Source organism: Micropterus salmoides, unplaced genomic scaffold (assembly GCF_014851395.1).
Source record: "Micropterus salmoides isolate LMB-PRFRI ecotype aquatic unplaced genomic scaffold, ASM1485139v1 Ms_hic_scaffold_2, whole genome shotgun sequence".
Classification (NCBI taxonomy): domain Eukaryota; kingdom Metazoa; phylum Chordata; class Actinopteri; order Centrarchiformes; family Centrarchidae; genus Micropterus; species Micropterus salmoides.
In genome coordinates, this window is record NW_024041150.1 from 29,693,464 (window position 1) to 29,711,133 (window position 17,670).

Genomic DNA, 17,670 nt, shown 5'->3' on the forward strand with positions numbered 1-17,670 from the left:
GTCTGAAGCATCAGCAATTGTTCCATTACAGGCTCAAAATGACCAGAAACAAAGAACTTTATTCTGAAACTCGTCAGTCTATTATTGTTCTGAGAAATGAAGGCTATTCCATGTGAGTATTTGTCATAGATCTGAAGCTCTCGTACACTATTGTGCAAAGAAAAATACATATCTCAGACCAGCCAATAAAAAGAAAAGATTAGGGCGTAATCTTTCCTACATCAGATAGCTCTGGTATTGACTGAGGGACACTCACACGTCACTGTAAAGTGAAATAAGTCAGTGGAAACAGGAGGATTTCTTTAAACATCAATCTGAATTCAGAGAAAATTCAGTGAAAATGTCATTCACACATTTTTCAAAAATTTGTGTAGTCTTAATCATTTATTTATTTCATTATTTCATCTTTCATTTCTGCCACACACATTTAATATTACATTATGTTCACCAGAAGCTCACTTTTATTTTGAAATCTGCTGTAACACGATGTTACCGCAATGTTGACATACTGATATTAATGCCATCCACATTAAATAACATCAATATTTCCCAGAGTCTCATACAGAAAAGGGGAAAAGCAGGTTAAATTCATGAGCTCAATCATTGTCTTTCACTGTAGGTCAGCGATGACTGATAGTCTAACTAGCCTTCCTTAACTTTATGATAATTAGGAGTTCCTGATCTCATCATTATAACATCTGTTTTCGTAATTACGAGATAAGGTGTCTTTTTTCTGAATGCAATGCGCTTCCATAATTTTTTAACATAATGTAAACAAAATTTGTATCCATAGTTATTAATTAATAAATCAAGTACGTCTTGATGTAGATTCACCATTTGTATCTTTTCCTCTTTTATTTTTGTATCCTAACTGGGTATTTTTTGTGTAAACAGTGTCCAACAGGGCTGTTGTGACTCTCCAACCCAACTGGACTCAGATCTTCAGTGGTGAGACGTTCACTGTCAGATGTGAGATCCAGGGAGGAGGAGACACTAAATGGACGTATGAATGGACACCAGCCAAATTAAACAGACCTACAACATACAATGAATACAGGATCATCAGAGCTACTGTGTCCCACAGTGGAGACTACAGCTGTAAGGGTAGAAGAGACTCATATTCCTCAACAGAGTGGAGTAATGTCATCAAATTGACAGTATCATGTAAGTTGGACCGTCTGTCATCTGTAATGAAAATGTAAAATCTAAATAACGCAACAGAAAACTCTTATTTCTCCAACAATTATGTCGCTCTCTTCAAGTCACATAGTAACAAAAACACTATCATAAAATACAGGCGGCATCATTACTTCTTCCTAATTCTTACCATTTCAAGTTTTAACTTAATCTATTTTAGCAAAGATCTCTTTACCTCTTGCTCATGTTGACTGTGAATGAAATGTAATCAAAATTCAATAAAGTAGTAGTTTCTAGTGGTAATGAAATTCCAAAGTATGATGTTTGTTTTGATTGCTGTGTCAAAATATTTCACGTTGCAAATTTGGTGAATTGTTCTCCTGGATAGTTTCAGTAGAGATAAACACAGGAAAAGAGAGAGAGGTTTAAAACGGGACTAAAACTGAATGTATTTCTTGCCTGTGGGGCTGCACAGACAGTAATTTCCTTGTTTTATGTCTTTGTTCTAAATCAAACAGCAAAGAGACCAAAGGCCGAACTGAGCGCTGACAGGAGAGACTTTCCAGCAGGGGGCAGTGTGACCCTGAGCTGCTCTGTGAACCCGTCATCTGGTTGGAAATACTTCTGGTACAGAGGAGAGAAAACCTCTGAACCCCTGAACACACAAGATGCTGTCTTCATCTCAGATGGACAAATCAGTGTCTCACAGGGAGGACTCTACTGGTGCAGAGGAGGAAGAGGAGACCCAGTTTACTACACAGAGGACAGTGATCCAGTCAGCATCAACAAAATTAGTGAGTTTGACATTTGATTTGTTTTTTAAACATAATTTAAAAACTGTTTGGAATCCATAATTATTAATTGATAAATAGATTTTGCTGTAGATTTACCATTTTGTCATTTTTGTATCCTCACTATGAATTCTTGATCATGAACAGTCACAAACAGGGCTGTTGTGACTCTGCAACCAAACTGGTCTGAAATATACTCAGGAGAGACGATCACTCTGAGATGTGAGATCAAGGACGGAGGAGACACTGAGTGGGAGTACGAGTGGGAAACATCCAGCTCATACAAACCTTTAAAAGACAGTGAATACAGGATTAGATCTGCTTACTCATCCCACAGTGGAGACTACAGGTGTAAGGGCAGAATGAAAAGTGCACAGCAGTCTTCAACAGACTGGAGTGATCCTGTCAAATTAACAGTATCAGACAGTGAGTCACATCACATTTCTCTCAAAGTGAATATTATACAGTTCATTTAAAGGTTGTTAAATGTTTTTATTTGTAAAAATCCCTCTCCAACAGAGCCCCAGCCTGTCCTCACTGTGTCTCCATCCTGGCTGAGTCCTGGAGCCTCAGTAACTCTGAGCTGCAGAGTTAAAGATCCATCTGCAGGATGGAGGTTCTTCTGGTTTAAGGCTGTTCCCAAACTATCAGGCAACTACTACGACCAAGAGCTGCTACCTGGCAGCAGCAACGGGACTGAACAGGATTCCTACATCGTTCATGGACAGACACACACAGCAGGATATAAGTGCAGAGCTGGAAGAGGAGATCCAGTGTATTACACTTATTACAGTGAACCAATGTTTGTCTGGTCTGCAGGTCAGTTTGTTTCTGTCTGTGCTTCTCTCAAGATGTTTTGTCTTCACCTCGGTTCATCCACTTTCTGTCTGTGACCAACACACAGTATCTTTAAAACTAACACTTATACTGACAAATAATTGGCTGTGTACATTCATGCTCCCCCAACAGAAGAAATGTATTGATTGTGGTGACCTTGTGATCTTTCCTCTCTCACCAGCATCAAGACAAACTTTCTGCTTTCCACCTTACTGGGTGATTTTACGTACTGGACTGGGAGGATTTCCTTGTTTCCTTCTGACTTTATTCTGTTTTCTTTTTTAATTAATCTGATAGCATAAAAACACCAAAGAGAGACATTTTGCTGAAACTTTATTTCTTTATTGCAATGAGTACTTTTACTTTGGATACTGAAGCTCATCTTACTTCTTATACTTTACTGACACAACAGGCAGGACGTGCAGTTAGAAGACACCTGGTTAGCGGTCAGGTAGGTGTGAGACAGACAGAGGAGTGAAAATCAGTTAATGACAAACCAAAGAAATCAGCAGGTTAATGGACAAGTTGAACAAACAGAGACGACTTTAACAAATAAGAGGAAAACACTGACTGTGTATAGAGAGACAATGCAGCATGTTTCAGTTCGAAATACTCACCTCTGTATCTTTGAAAGATGGCAGGTGAAAGTAGGTAGTTTCCCACTTTACAGACAACAGCAGCTGTAGTCACTTGGTTGTTTATCATTTAAATTAAACTCAGATTGTAGCAAGTTTTCAAGATAGAAACCAGTTTCATCAAAACACTGCACCTTGTTTTAATGTTTGCACTAATACTCAGCAATAAAGGAATATTTGTGTTGTAGCATTTTAAATCTTAAGATCTCTGTTTGCTTTGACCCCTTATTACATGTTGTTTTTCAGATTTTCATTCATCAGCGTCTCTCACAGTGAGTCCTGACAGAGTGCAACACTTCACCTCTGACTCTGTCTCACTGAGCTGTGAGGGAAACTCTACTGAGTGGAGAGTGAGGAGGTTTACTGAGGACGACTACCGGGTCATACTCATCATGTCGCTCCTACTGGGGCACAATGACTGGATCCACATGCAGCATAAACAGTAACCAGCAGAGTGATGCAGTGTACTGGTGTGAGTCTGGATCAGGAGAGTTCAGCAACGCAGTCAACATCACTAAACAGAGTATGGTTTCATTATGTTTTCTGTCTTGTATAAATTATTTTAAACATCATATTATGTGTTTCAACATACTGAATATTAGATGTTGTGTACATTTACACTGAGGAGGATGATGTACTGAAAATCTGACAAGAGTTTGGCCCATTACTGCTTCATGGTATCTGAGTAATTGTAGGTGACTAACATTAACCAAAACCTTTTATCTATTTACTGTAGATTTAATATATTCTATAATAATCCAAACTGAATTTTTATCATTAGTAAATATCATCAACTTTTAACACAAAAATGTTAAAATAAGAAAATCTCCCCTCTTTCAAAGTATTTTGTTATATTTTGATGTCTTGAATCATTCACTCAAAAAGCTCAAGATTTATGTCACTGAATTGTTGTTCCTAAAGATTATTACACCACAAATATTATGAAATCAGGTAGAAAATCTGAAGTGCACTGCAGAAAATTTGGTAAAGCCAAATAATTTAGATTACAAAGGGATAGCTGCAAACCAGAAACCTTCAAACGTCTTTTGTATTTATTAAAACTGCAAAACCAAATGATAAATAACAACAAATAAAAAATAATATTTAGTGACAATTTTAAGATTTTGGAAGTTGGTCGTTAGCCATTTTTTGGTGTATCGAAAGCCTCACTTTCTCAATTTTTACTGTTAAAACACAATTACATTCTGGAGTTTTATTAAAGTATTTTGTACAAGAAAAGTACTATATAATTTAACAGGTATTATTTATTATATCAGTGTCCAGGCCTGAAAGCTCTTCAGTTCCTGTACCGTTGATTGTTGGGCTGGTTTGTGGAATCGTATTTATTCTTCTTCTGCTCCTTTTGTATCGCTACAGACCGTCCAAAGGTGAGACCTTTTCTTCTTTTATTAGATATTATGTGATTTAATTATTCAAACTCACGTGTTCTGATCTCATGACACAGAATAGCAGAATAACAGCTTACAAAACAAAACCATGTAACAACAAATGTCTTTTTCACAGATTCCTGCTCCATCAGGTTAGTACAACACTCCCTTCTCTAATTTTGAAGACAACAGCAACATTTCTTTTTATATGTATTGTGTTTGATTCATGTTGTAGGTCAATCCAGTCTGAGAGCACTAATCGAGGCCCTGACACAGTTTATGTGGTCGACCAGAATGAGGCTCAACGTGATGAATACTCCACCCTTCTCCATGGTCAGCATTTAAACTTTTGATTATTTTATATTATATTATTATATTTTATTTACATACACACGTAGGCTACACATATATACATCTCAAGAGCCATTTGACGCTAATCAGAATATGTTTAATAATTGTCAAGCAATTAAATTGATTAATCTACTCTGGGCTTTATTTTCACTGCTCTGTAGGTGATGTTTGTCTCTATGAAACAATCAAAGGCTCCAAAGAAAATGAAAATGGTACAGTACACACCTTAACATACTGTATGTGCATATGCAGTATGAATTATATAATAATAATATATTGTGCTATATATAATATTTTATTTTGAACATATAGGGTTCTGCGCAGTATCTTATCTGTTCCTAGGACTGCACTCTTCTGGACAGAGACCTCTGATGTTCTACCTGGAATCTGCTGTAGCCACTCTCCCAGTTTGGGGGTCACAGCCCCCAGTGCTCCGATTACCACTGGCACCACTGTTGCTCTTACTTTCCACATCTTTTCTAGCTCCTCTTTCAGCCCTTGGTATTTCTCAAGCTTCTCGTGTTCCTTCTTCTTGACGTTGTCACTTGGGATTACCACATCTATCACTGCAGCCTTCTTCTGCTGTTTGTCGATCAACACGATGTCTGGTTGGTTAGCCGTCACCAGTTTGTCAGTCTGGATCTTGAAGTCCCGCAGGATCTTAGCTCAGTCATTCTCAACTACATTAGGAGGCGTCTTCCATTTTGACCATTTGACCATCTTCCTGATGTACTCCTGGATCTTTGTTGTTTCATCCTGGTCAGTGGTCTTGACACTCACGAGCCCTCGGCCTCCCTCGCTCCACTTAGTGTACAGTCTCAGGGTGCTGGATTTGGGGTGAAACCCTCCATGCATTGTGAGGAGCTTTCTCGTCTTGATGTCAGTAGCCTCTATCTCCTCCTTTGTCCAGTTTATTATACCAGCAGGGTATCTGATGACTGGCAGGGCGTATGTGTTGATGGCTCAGATCTTGTTCTTCCCCTTCAGCTGACTTTTCAGGACCTGCCTTACTCTCCTGCTGCCTCCTCATGGTTTCCGTTAGCCTGCGGTACTTGTAGCTGTCCTGAACATCTGCAATGTTGCCTTCTGGTAGTTCAGCCCCCTCGGTTCTGATCATTTTCCCTCTTTTCGATACCATGCGCCCACACTTGTCCAGTCCGAACGACATTCCAATGTCGTTGCTGTAGATCCTGGTGTATCAGTGAGTCTCGCTCATTTCTGGCATACAGCTTGATGTCATCCATGAAACAGGTATCCGTAACCAGTCTTTGTGATGATCTGGCTGGGGGGGTTCAGGCAGAACAGCAGCGGGGATAGTATATCGCCTTGGTATGTGCCGCACTTGATGGTGACTTGTGCAATTGGCTTTGTTTTGGCTTCCAGACTTGTTTTCCACAGCCCCATTGAGTTCTTGATGAAGGCTATTAGTGTCCTGTTGATCTTGTACATTTCAGTATTCATGTATGTGGTATTGAGTCGTAGGCTTTCGTAGTCAATCCAGGTGGTGCACAGATTGGTCTGCCTAGTCTTGCAGTCTCGAGTGACTGCTCTATCGTACCAAAGTCAATGGCATTAACCACTGAGCTGTCCAGGTCATTCATTCATTCATTTCTCTCTCTTTCTTTCTCTCAGATAGATAGAGACCTTTTTCAAAACTATTCAGAAGATGATTAATTAGTATCATGCTGAATCTAATCATGGCTTGATTTTCACTGCTCTGCAGGCGATGCTTGTCTTTATGAAACAATCAAAGGCCCCAAAGACACTGAAAATGGTACAGTATACACCTTTTTATTCTCCTCTCTAACTGTAGTTGAACATTTAAATGTGAGCTTTTGTTTTGCTTGAAGTAAGCACATTTGGTTGCCAGTGCACTTGATAATATTTCTTAAAATGAATCAGGATTAAAACAAGATCCATTTACAATCTTCAAGTTGGGAGACAAATGTGCTAACTATTGAGCCACCAGCTGGGTGCTGGTACTGTGACTCTGTCCATGGAAATGTCAATCAGTGGGTCCACCACTTCAGTCCAGACTGAAATATCTACTCAACCATTGGATTAAATTTTGTATGTTTACAAGATGATGACTTTGGTGATCCCCTGGCTTTGCTCCAAGAGGTTGACCTTGCTGGTTTAGAGTAAAATGTTTTAGCAGCTATAGGATGGATTGCCATGAAAGTTTGTAAAGATATTCATGCTCCCCCGAGGATGCAGCTCAATGACTTTGGTGACTTTTCCTCTAGCACCACCAGCAGGTCAAAGTTTTCAACGTGTCCGATACTTTAGTTTATTGTGAAAAACACCCAAAATATTTATAACGTTTTTAGCAAATGTACTAACATCAGGATTTAGCTCAAAGCACAGCTGTACCTGCAGCTTCACAGGTCTGCTTTCATGGCTGTTTAATAATGGACCTTTGATGGCACATGTGATTAATTATCTCTGCCACATGTTCAATCTTTGATGTAGATTTATTCTGGTTTATGTTATTTCTATCCCCAGGGAAGGGTGTTAGGTCTAATGATTATTCTGAGACTATAGATTTTTTAGTGGTTTAACGGGACGTAAACCATCATTTAATGTTGTTGTCAATGGAATTTAACAGGTTGAAAGTAATTAACTCATATGAACGAAAATAAGATGTTTTTATCTTGAAACTTCAAAGTTTAAAATATGTGTCAAAGCATACTGGAGGTGATGTAACACATATGTCCCTTGTATCTAGCTAAATATAACCCTGAATAAGAAACACTTATTAAGACAAGGCAAGTAATATTTACTTGAATGAAGTCAAACAGCCTTGTACAGTCAGCACTAGATAATCCAATCCATACAAAAAACAAGTGAGATGGGATTAGATTTATTTTCTGTAACTAAAGAATATGTATATTTCAGATGCAGATGAATCCCAGGATGAAGATGTTCTTTGACTGAACTTAAAAACACTGGGAAGAAAGGTGAGTACTCCAGATACATACAATAAATAGAAATACTGTAGTTTAGAGATGTTTGACCTGAAGTGCCAAAAGAAGTACTGATTTATTTTTTCCCTTCACCATCTGGTTATTTTAACAGGGAACAACATGAACCAGAGGAGAGCTCTGTTGACTCTGAGGTGAAGATAGGAACCCCGAGTACAGTCAGTTACAACAGGCATGCTCAGAGTTTGGATTAACATGTGTCAGATCATCAAACAGTTTAACTTTGTCTGTTTCAGGATGTGAATGTTATTGTATGTGTGTGTCATTTGTTTCAATGACATTTTCATCTCACAGACATGGCTGAAACTGAATAGTTTGTCTCATTTTTTTTACTCTCCTGTCGTGCTGTTGCAGATTATTAAATTCCCCCTCCACTTTCTCCAATATTGTTGTGTACGTTACTATACAGTTGTTAAAAAACACAAGGGCATCCCAAATCTTTTTTGGTTGACATTATGAACAGTCAGTTTGTTAGCAGATTATATAAAAGATTTGTGTTGTATGGATTAAATTACTCTCTTTTTTTAGCACAAAGCACAAGACTGCTCAGGTGTATTCCCATTTAGCTTTTTTGAACTGCATTATTATTATTTTTCATTTTTAGTTGTTTTTTATGTTTTTGTTTGAAACTTTGAAATCAAGCAGTTCCAAAAAGCAGCAGCAGGTAACAGTTTGCTAAAGTAAAAGTAAAGATATTTGAGCTTTATTACCCAGATGATAGTGCAGCTGTAAAGTAAGTATCTTCTTCACTGTTGGATGGGAAAGATCCAGGAGGGACGTCAGCAGTTACTTTATTTAATGTTCTGTTATCAAAATAAATATCCTGTTACATGTACACAATTTCCTCTGCCTTTAAAATACATTGAAAGACTTGTTTTTGGTTTGTATTTTGTTATATTTTTAAAGTTCTTTAAATAATTTTATGTATCAATAAACCTTTTTTCCAGCAGTAAACTGGATATAAGCTTTCTTTTGACACTTAAGATTGGAAAAAGCCATGAAGTGGACTTGATGTTGGTTTTAAGAGACTATTTCTTTCTTCATCATGAAGGAAAAGTTCCTTCATGATGAGATACCACAATATTTAGTGTAAAATATGTTATTGTAATTTTACACTAAATAACTGGCTATTAATTGCAGTAAATTCACAGTAGTACACAGTAATTATTTATTATTATTACAATTATTACAGTAATAAAGATACAATTACATTCATATTGTGTGTTCATATTGTTTTTACAGTAACCAGACACAACACTATTGTAAAATTACAAGATGATAGTGTTACTGTATAAACTGACTGTTTCCACGGTAACCCTATCACAAAATGACTGAAAACCACACTATTTTATTGCTAAATTACAGAATGGTTCTGCACACCAATCACAGTAATTACTTGTAATTTACTATTTTTGGTGTAATATTGCCACAGCTCATTTTATAGTTTATCATCTATATTGTAAATTTACATATGAAGACAATGTTGTGCTGAAAACAGAAAAAATATACAATGAAAAATACATAAAATTGTATTACTGATATAGAAACTCTATAAAAACATGAAAACAGGGGTGAATGAAGTTTTATATCATCATATATTTAGCATTTCTAATTGTAACGATTTATATCTTGGTATATTTGCTACAACTATTTTTAGCTCTATAACATCTGTTTCTTGACATGGGTGTCAGAAGTGCAATTAATATACAGTACAATATAACAGCACATTTCAGAGGAAAATAGCCAACTCTTTAGTTATTTTCTTTATCCCACTCACCTGCAGTGACTTGTCAAATGTGTGCAAATTGGCGTGTTCACCTGTAGTGTCTCCATCAGTACATTAGGTTGTAAGGCCATGAGATATTGCCTTAGCTAACTTATTACATTAGCTCATCTCATGAGTCATGCCTTAGCAAGACATAGCCCTATATTGTCTTTTGTCTGTTTAATTAGCGGTAAACTCGAGGCACTGGTAGTTTAGTCTTTTGTTCATCACCACTCACCTCCACACAAGCCAGGAAAAACACTGCTGGGAGAGAAGCTGGAGGGGCTGCTGTCTGTCCATTCAGTGCATTTCATCGAAAACTTTTACTTTCTGTGGGACCGCAGACATCTTTTTAAGGCAGATGGACTTCGCTTTAACAAGTCAGGAGTAAAATTGTTCAGCTCCAACCTGTTTTACTTTCTGCGTCACTCATCTGTTCCCTCTGCCAAGAACAAGAGACAAGAGGAATCTAAACAAGAAGAAGACATAACACAACACGCCAGAAACCTTGAAGGAGAGCCACCTCAGCCCCCGCCGGAAGAGAGCTCTGATCACGGGAGATAACTTAGATAAGAGGAAGAGCCTCCACCTCCCTCACTGAGGGCCCAGTGTGCTGGTAGTCTTCTCCATCCCTGTCTTGATAGGTAACAGAAAAAGCATGGTGAATGTGTTAAGAAACAGGAAGCACTCAACATATCCTGCAAATTTAGTATTAATTCCTCGTCAGCCGCAGCCTGTCGAAAAAAGTGGGCCAGATAATGTTTTTAACTCACTAAAATTAGCAGGAAAAACATTTTTAATCAATGATTTTATAATCACTCACAATCTTAATTTCATGTTTTTAACTGAAACTTGGTTGGACCAAGATAACAGTGCAGCTGTCCTTATCAAGTCTACCCCTCCCAACTTCAGTTTTACGAGTGAAGCTAGAGTGCATAAGAGAGGAGGTGGAGTTGCCATTTTGTTTAATGACCCCCTCCAATGCAAAAAGATGTCTTATGGGAATTTTGCTTCTTTTGAATATGTGGCTCTTCAGCTGAATTCCTCTTCTCGAGCTATTTTTCTAAATATCTACAGGCCCCCTAAATACTGTGCAAACTTTTTTGATGACTTTGGTGAACTGCTGTCTATAATCTGTTTTGACTTTGAATGTGTGGTTATTGTTGGTGATTTTAACATCCATGTTGACAAACCCCAGGAAAGAGGGACTAAAGAACTGTTTTGTGTTCTCGATAATTATGAACGGACCCAACATGTGACGGAGCCCACACACAATAAGGGGCACACTTTGGACTTGGTCATCTCCAAGGGTCTGAACATTTCCAAGGTTGTGGTGACTGATGTTGCTCTCTCTAATCATTCCTGTGTTTTCTTTGAGAGTGCTATCTGCGAATGTTCAAACAGAGGTAATCACAAAATGGCATATCACTGAAAACACTAGTAAAAAATTTATTGAGGCTTTCTCCTCGACACCCGCCCTCTCACGGGTCTCAGTCAATGAGCTTGTAGATAATTTCATTTCTAAAATTACAAATGTTATTGATGCCATTGCACCAGCCAAGGTGAAGGTGGTCTCTGGTAAGAGAAGATCTCCATGGAGAAATGCCACGCTGGTTAGAACTAGCTAAACGCAGGTGGCGGAAAACAAATCTCCAGGTTCATTATGACATCTATAAAGAGAGACTTCGCATTTATAATTTAGAGCTGAGAAATGCAAGGCGGTCCTTCTTCTCTGACATCAACACCAAAAACACTAATAATGCATGTGCCCTGTTTGCTACTGTCGACAGGCTAACCAACCCTCCTGTGTCTGTAGCCTCTGAACTTCTATCCACCAGGGCCTGCAAGGAATTTGCCAAAATTCAAACAATTAGACAAGCAATCAGTGCCTCCATGTCAGTAACAGGGTATGTCTTGTCCCTGTGTCCACTTAAAAACAATTCATATAGCATGAGACAATTTGATTCTATTAACCATAAAAACCTGGAGGACATAATACAACATCTGAAATCCTCCTCATGCTGCCTTGATATTCTACCAACAGCGTTTTTCAAAAATGTGTCTAAATGCATGGCCTCATCTACTACAAATTGTCAACATGTCTCTCCTCTCTGAAAACTGCAGTCATTAATCTAGACAGGTCACTAATGAGCAATTATAGGCCCATATCAAATCTCCCATTTCTAAGTAAAATCATTGAAAAGGCTGTTTTTCAACAGCTTAGTGCTTTCTTGACTCTAAATAACTGTTTTGATGTCCTCCAGTCAGGTTTTCGACCACACCACAGCACCAAGACGGCTCTTGTTAAGATCTTCAATGACATCCATTTAAACACCGACAGTGGCAGAATTTCAGTCTATATTATTGGATCTCAGTGCTGCATTCGACACGGTCGACCACAACATATTACTAGACAGACTTGAAAACTGGGTTGGACTTTCTGGCACAGTACTAAATTGGTTTGAATCCTACTTAAAGGACAGGGACTACTTTGTGTCTATAGGTAATCACACATCTGAGCTAACAAAAATGACATGTGGAGCTCCATTCTGGGGCCTCTTTTGTTTTTTTTTTGTTATTTACATGCTTCCACTGGCTTTGATTATGAAAAACAACAACAAAAATATGTTACCGTAATTATGCAGATGATACACAGATTTACATAACCATTTCACCAGGGGACTATGATCCCATACGGGTGCTGAGTAACTGTATTGAGCAGGTTAACGATTGGATGTGCCAGAATTTTCTTCAGTTGAACAAAGATAAAACTGAAGTTATTGTTTTTGGGGCCAGGGAGGAACGATTGAAAGTCAGCGCTCGACTTCAATCTGTAATGTTAAGAACCACAATTGAAGCCAGAAATCTTGGTGTAGTCATGGACTCAGACCTGAATTTGAGGAGCCACATTAAGACAATTACAAAGTCAGCCTACTCTCACCTGAAGAATATATCACGGATTAAAGGACTTATGTCTCAGCAAGACCTGGAAAAACTTATCCATGCATTTATCTTCTGTTAACTTGACTAACAGTGTCCTTACAGGGCTCCCTAAGAAATCCATCAGACAGCTGCAGCTGATTCAGAACGCTGCTGCTCGAGTCCTCACTAAGACCAAAAAGGTGGATCACATCACTCCAGTTCTGAGGTCTTTACATTGGCTTCCTGTATGTCAAAGAATTGATTTCAAAATCCTGCTGTTAGTTTATAAAGCACTAAATGGTTTAGGGCCAAAATACATTTCTGATCTTCTGCTTCGTTACGAACCATCCAGACCTCTCAGGTCGTCTGGGTCAGGTTTGCTTTCTGTCCCCAGAGTCAAATCTAAACAAGGAGAAGCAGCGTTCAGCTATTATGCTCCGTATATCTGGAACAAACTGCAGGTAACTGCAGGTCTGCTGAAACTGTAAGTTCTTGTAAATTAAGAATGAAGACTTTTCTTTTTACCATAGCTTTTAATTAAATATTTAAGATTTTTCTTTTTACCACTGTCTTTAACTAGTAGATTGATAACTTACACTGCACTGTAACTTTTACTGTCCTGTTTTCCTTTTCTTTGTGTTTAGCTTTTTACCATTACTTTTAATTAAATATTTACTCAGTGAGAAATGAGTAGGTAATTGAGTGAAAAGATAATGAGAGTGAGATTGAACAGAGTGAAGGAAGTTGTCTTAAATCTCGCGCCTGAGTGATTTGCAGGAACCTCTGTCCACCTGTAAATGCGCAGGTGGGTCCAGAGTATAACTGGATCAAAGTGGCCTGCGGACAGACATGTCCTGGTTTCTCTGTAGTGTCCGAGGGTTTTTGGAGTTTCAGTGGACTCAAAGATTGCTATGGACCCGAGTACAGACTAGCTAGAGAGAGTAGATTAAGTGTACTTCTCTGTTTATTCTCTTTTCAGAATAATTGTAACTCAATTATTTGCTCAACCCCTCAGCCTGTTTTTATTTTCCATTTAACTCTTTTAACCCTGATTGTATATTGCACTGTAACTTTGATTATTTTTTATCTTGTTGTTGAAATGTGCTATACAAATAAACTTGCCTTGCCTAATACAAAGTAACTTTGTAAATTGTTGTAGGCTTCAGTAGGCCAATAACCGGATTTATAGGGGGAATTGCTTATTGCTGTTTTACAATCTTTCTAAAGTGTGTTCATGAAACGAATATGATTTATTGTGCGTGAACGCACCACAGATCCAGCTACTGCCCATACAGCCAATGGGGCGACGTGACCAGATTTTTTTTTCACTAGAGCCACTGCCCCCCAAAATGTCTCTGGCAGGATCAATGGAAATAGTCCCAAAAGCAGCATTTTTGAGCCAGCTTCAGGTGTGCTGGAAGCAGCATGGATGTTGACAGGCCTATGTGTCCTGCATCTCTGACACATTAAAATCCTAAAGGAAGCAATAAACTCACTAACGACGCACCCTGTTTTCCTGTGATTATGCTAATGTTACATTTTGAACAACAAATCTGTGTTGAAATGACTCAGTATTTTACTTGTAATACTAAAAATTAGGAGAAACAGAGTAAAAACAGAGTAAAAACAGAGTAAAAACAGAGTGTCAGCTTTTGCCACATTTTCATAAACTCAACCTTCTGTCTTTGCTTGTTGTCTTCACAAGTTTCAGTTGAGTAATATTGACCACCCACTTCCTCATGTCACCATCTTTGTTTAGGACTCATTGAGTATAGCTCTAATAATTACAAAATTATTTACTAGTGATCAGTTAGTTAATAATTGCCAGTCATTTTGAATCAGTTTAATCAATCAGTCAGTCTCATATCAAAGTCGTGAATCCTCCATCTTGGACTTGGATTTAAACAGTACACACACACACACACACACACACACACACACACAGTTCCAGTGATTAAAGTGAAATTTATTAACTAACTAAAGTGAATACAAAGTGAGGTTAAATATATCAAAGACATAAAACAATAATGATTAAACAAACAGAATGCAATCAATGAGTGTCAGAGAGTTCAATGTGAGTCTAGTGGAGGGATAACTAATGAACGCAAGTTATATGATCATAACCAAGTTAAAATGACTAAGGATTAAAGGCTAAAGGATTAAAGATAAAGGACATCACCTCGATCTCAGAGTGCAGGGTTTGTTTTGTCTTGCTGCTTGTGGAGTTTGTCAGACGCCCGGTAATCAGTCGGCCCCGCGCTGCCTGCTGCTTGGTACGCCATACGACTCGGCTCTGCCAGGGATTATTCCAGAGGTCCGCCTGCTTCGGCTGGTGATGATGAAACTCTTGCAGTGATAGACAGTGTGGATATATAACACAACCCTACAGTGATATTGCAGGATATGATTCTCTTATATGCTTACTTATTATAATTGCTCATATGATACTCAATATTGTGTGACATGCTCATCTTAGGTAATAGGCTATATGCGCAACTTACTTCCGCATTCTGCGAAACAGGTCTCACCACATCCGGTTCAGGTCTGCTGTACCGCGCTACGTTGGATATGGCACTGTTTTACTCTAGATGCCTTCAGGAATTACCCAAAATGAGCATATCTGATGTCCATCGCATATGCAGGTTGACATCTAAAACTCCTGCCACCAAAATGGACAAGGAATTTAAGCTATACGCCTCCTCATACATATTTGATTATGAAGGTTTGTATCTGCTAGCGATAGCTCATGTTATGTTAGCATTCCCGAACGGGAAGAATGCAGTATGTCACTATGGTGGCTAAACTAACGATAACATTAACCTACTAATCTGAGACCTACATAATCCCGTTTGAACTTTACTTTCACCAGTATCAAACAAAGACAGACTGACCGGTGCTGTCAGCATAAGGGCAGCTAGTCACAGATCTATGAGGAAAAACGAGAAGCCACACAGCCTGAGAGTAACGTTAGGGATGGGTTGGGTGTTCTGTTCGGGTTCTCAATTTTTTCTGCTTTTACTGAATGATCTGGATATTCTGCCCACTACTGTGATTCATAAATTAATGGATTTGAACACAATCTAGGTCTGCAAGAAAGTCATAACCACAGAGGTATGCAAGTTAAGTATCATATGACATGATACGTACCTGGTATAGAATATGATGTCATCATCCGATGCTAAAAACCTCTCCAAGCCAAACGACTGCTTCAGTGTAACCTCAGCCATTCTCTTTTTCATCTCCTCTATCACCTGCTGCTGGGCCTCTATTTTCTCACATGCTATATCCAAAGCTGATGGTTCTGGTTTTGCATCGTAATCATGGCACTGAAGCAACAGTTCAACATCCATCTCTTCCTCTTCAGTTGATTCATCCTCTGGTCGTTGTGTTCTATCCCAGACACTCGGTCTGACTGCCGGCAGAGAGTAGTCGTTCAAGGCGAACAACACGGGCACAGCCCCCTCTTTCAAGCGTCGTCGTCCACATGAATGACATCCGTGGAGACGAAATGTCTACTACAGACTGTGGTGGTCCTCTTAATTACCAAATTATCATGTCCCTGATTACGTATCCATATTTTTCTTATGGTTTCTTCCTTTGGGAAGTGGTGGAAACTCACGGTGGAGTTGAACTTCCCTGACATCGCGCATTGAGGCACGCAGCAGAAATCACTGTTGGGATTATCCCGCTTCTGGTACTTTACTGGCTTTGACATTTTCTTCTTGTCACCAACATTCAGATGTTAAAATAAAATAAAAATGCCAACAGTAAAAATGGCTAACTAGGTTAGCTAGGCCAAGTCAATAGCTGTCACTCGCCGTCAATACCAAACAGAAGCAAACCGGAAGTCAGGAGACCCGTTTTCCGGTTTGGTCACGTGACGCTCGGCATAAAGCCTATTCAACAGTTAAGACCGTTAGAAGCTTGTGCTGAATGACAGGAAACGGACAATAATACACTCTGACACACTTATATTAATATAGTCACACTCACTCACTCACACGACAGCCCCTAAGACACACTAGAACATTCTATACCAACTGTCTATTACCATATATGGCAAACAGGAGGGACACACAGGGTTGCAGTTTCCAGCATATAATCATTGCTTAGCCGGAAGTAGTCAGACTTTGTGTTAGACAGCCTGACAGCAGAGTCTCCGGATATATATATCTGTATTGGGTTGAATAAATCAACATTGTGTGAACTTGATACCTTGTCTCATCTGATCCTTCTCATCAACGAATTCGGGGAAGTCGTTGCACTTCAACAACAGTTAACCCAGGCTCGGTTCGTTGTTTGATGTCCTCTGTGTTACAGCTGGCGTAACTAACCCACGTGGCTGGCTTCGGACTCGTTGCCGTTGGGAGGAGCGAGGTTAACGTTAATTCGACGGAAATAAAGCTTAAAAGAGACTTTTCAAGGTTGCGTGATTTAAAAGGTGTGATAACTTTAACAATCAAAAAAAAGAAAGAGAATTCAAAGAAGGTTCGTGTGAATATAGCTAAGTACGTTGCTGTGAGACAAAAGGAAAGAAGTCGCAGAGTTTCTCCGGGCCGGACTTCTTAGGTTGGATGTTGCTTGAACACAGGAGCACGCTCCGGTGCTGAGCGTAAAGCTTGATTAATACTCCCGCGTAGGGTCAGGGCCAGGATTACTTGTGTGTCCGTGTGTCCGTCAATCTGCAATTACACCCCCCAAACGCTAGTCGGTGGCAGCGCTACAGCGTCCACTTGACTTTTGCCGGTAGAGCAGGCTAACTTCCGGTTTAACGTGAATGGGGGTAAAATTGTAAACGTGCGGCTGGTGTAGCCTTTTCAAATGTTACCGACCGAATGGATCACATTCTGATAATGAAAC

The 17,670-nt window shown here is 39.0% G+C and overlaps 1 protein-coding gene across 1 annotated transcript in view; it reads left to right on the top strand.

Moving 5' to 3' along the window:
* Positions 1–17,670, top strand: part of LOC119911918 — a 334,810-nt gene that overhangs the window by 71,409 nt on the left and 245,731 nt on the right. Inside the window, 6 exon segments of the mRNA XM_038730896.1 lie at positions 895–1,164; positions 1,656–1,931; positions 2,076–2,354; positions 2,448–2,747; positions 3,647–3,774; positions 3,776–3,923. Of these exon segments, the coding sequence (XP_038586824.1) occupies positions 895–1,164; positions 1,656–1,931; positions 2,076–2,354; positions 2,448–2,747; positions 3,647–3,774; positions 3,776–3,923 (1,401 nt within the window).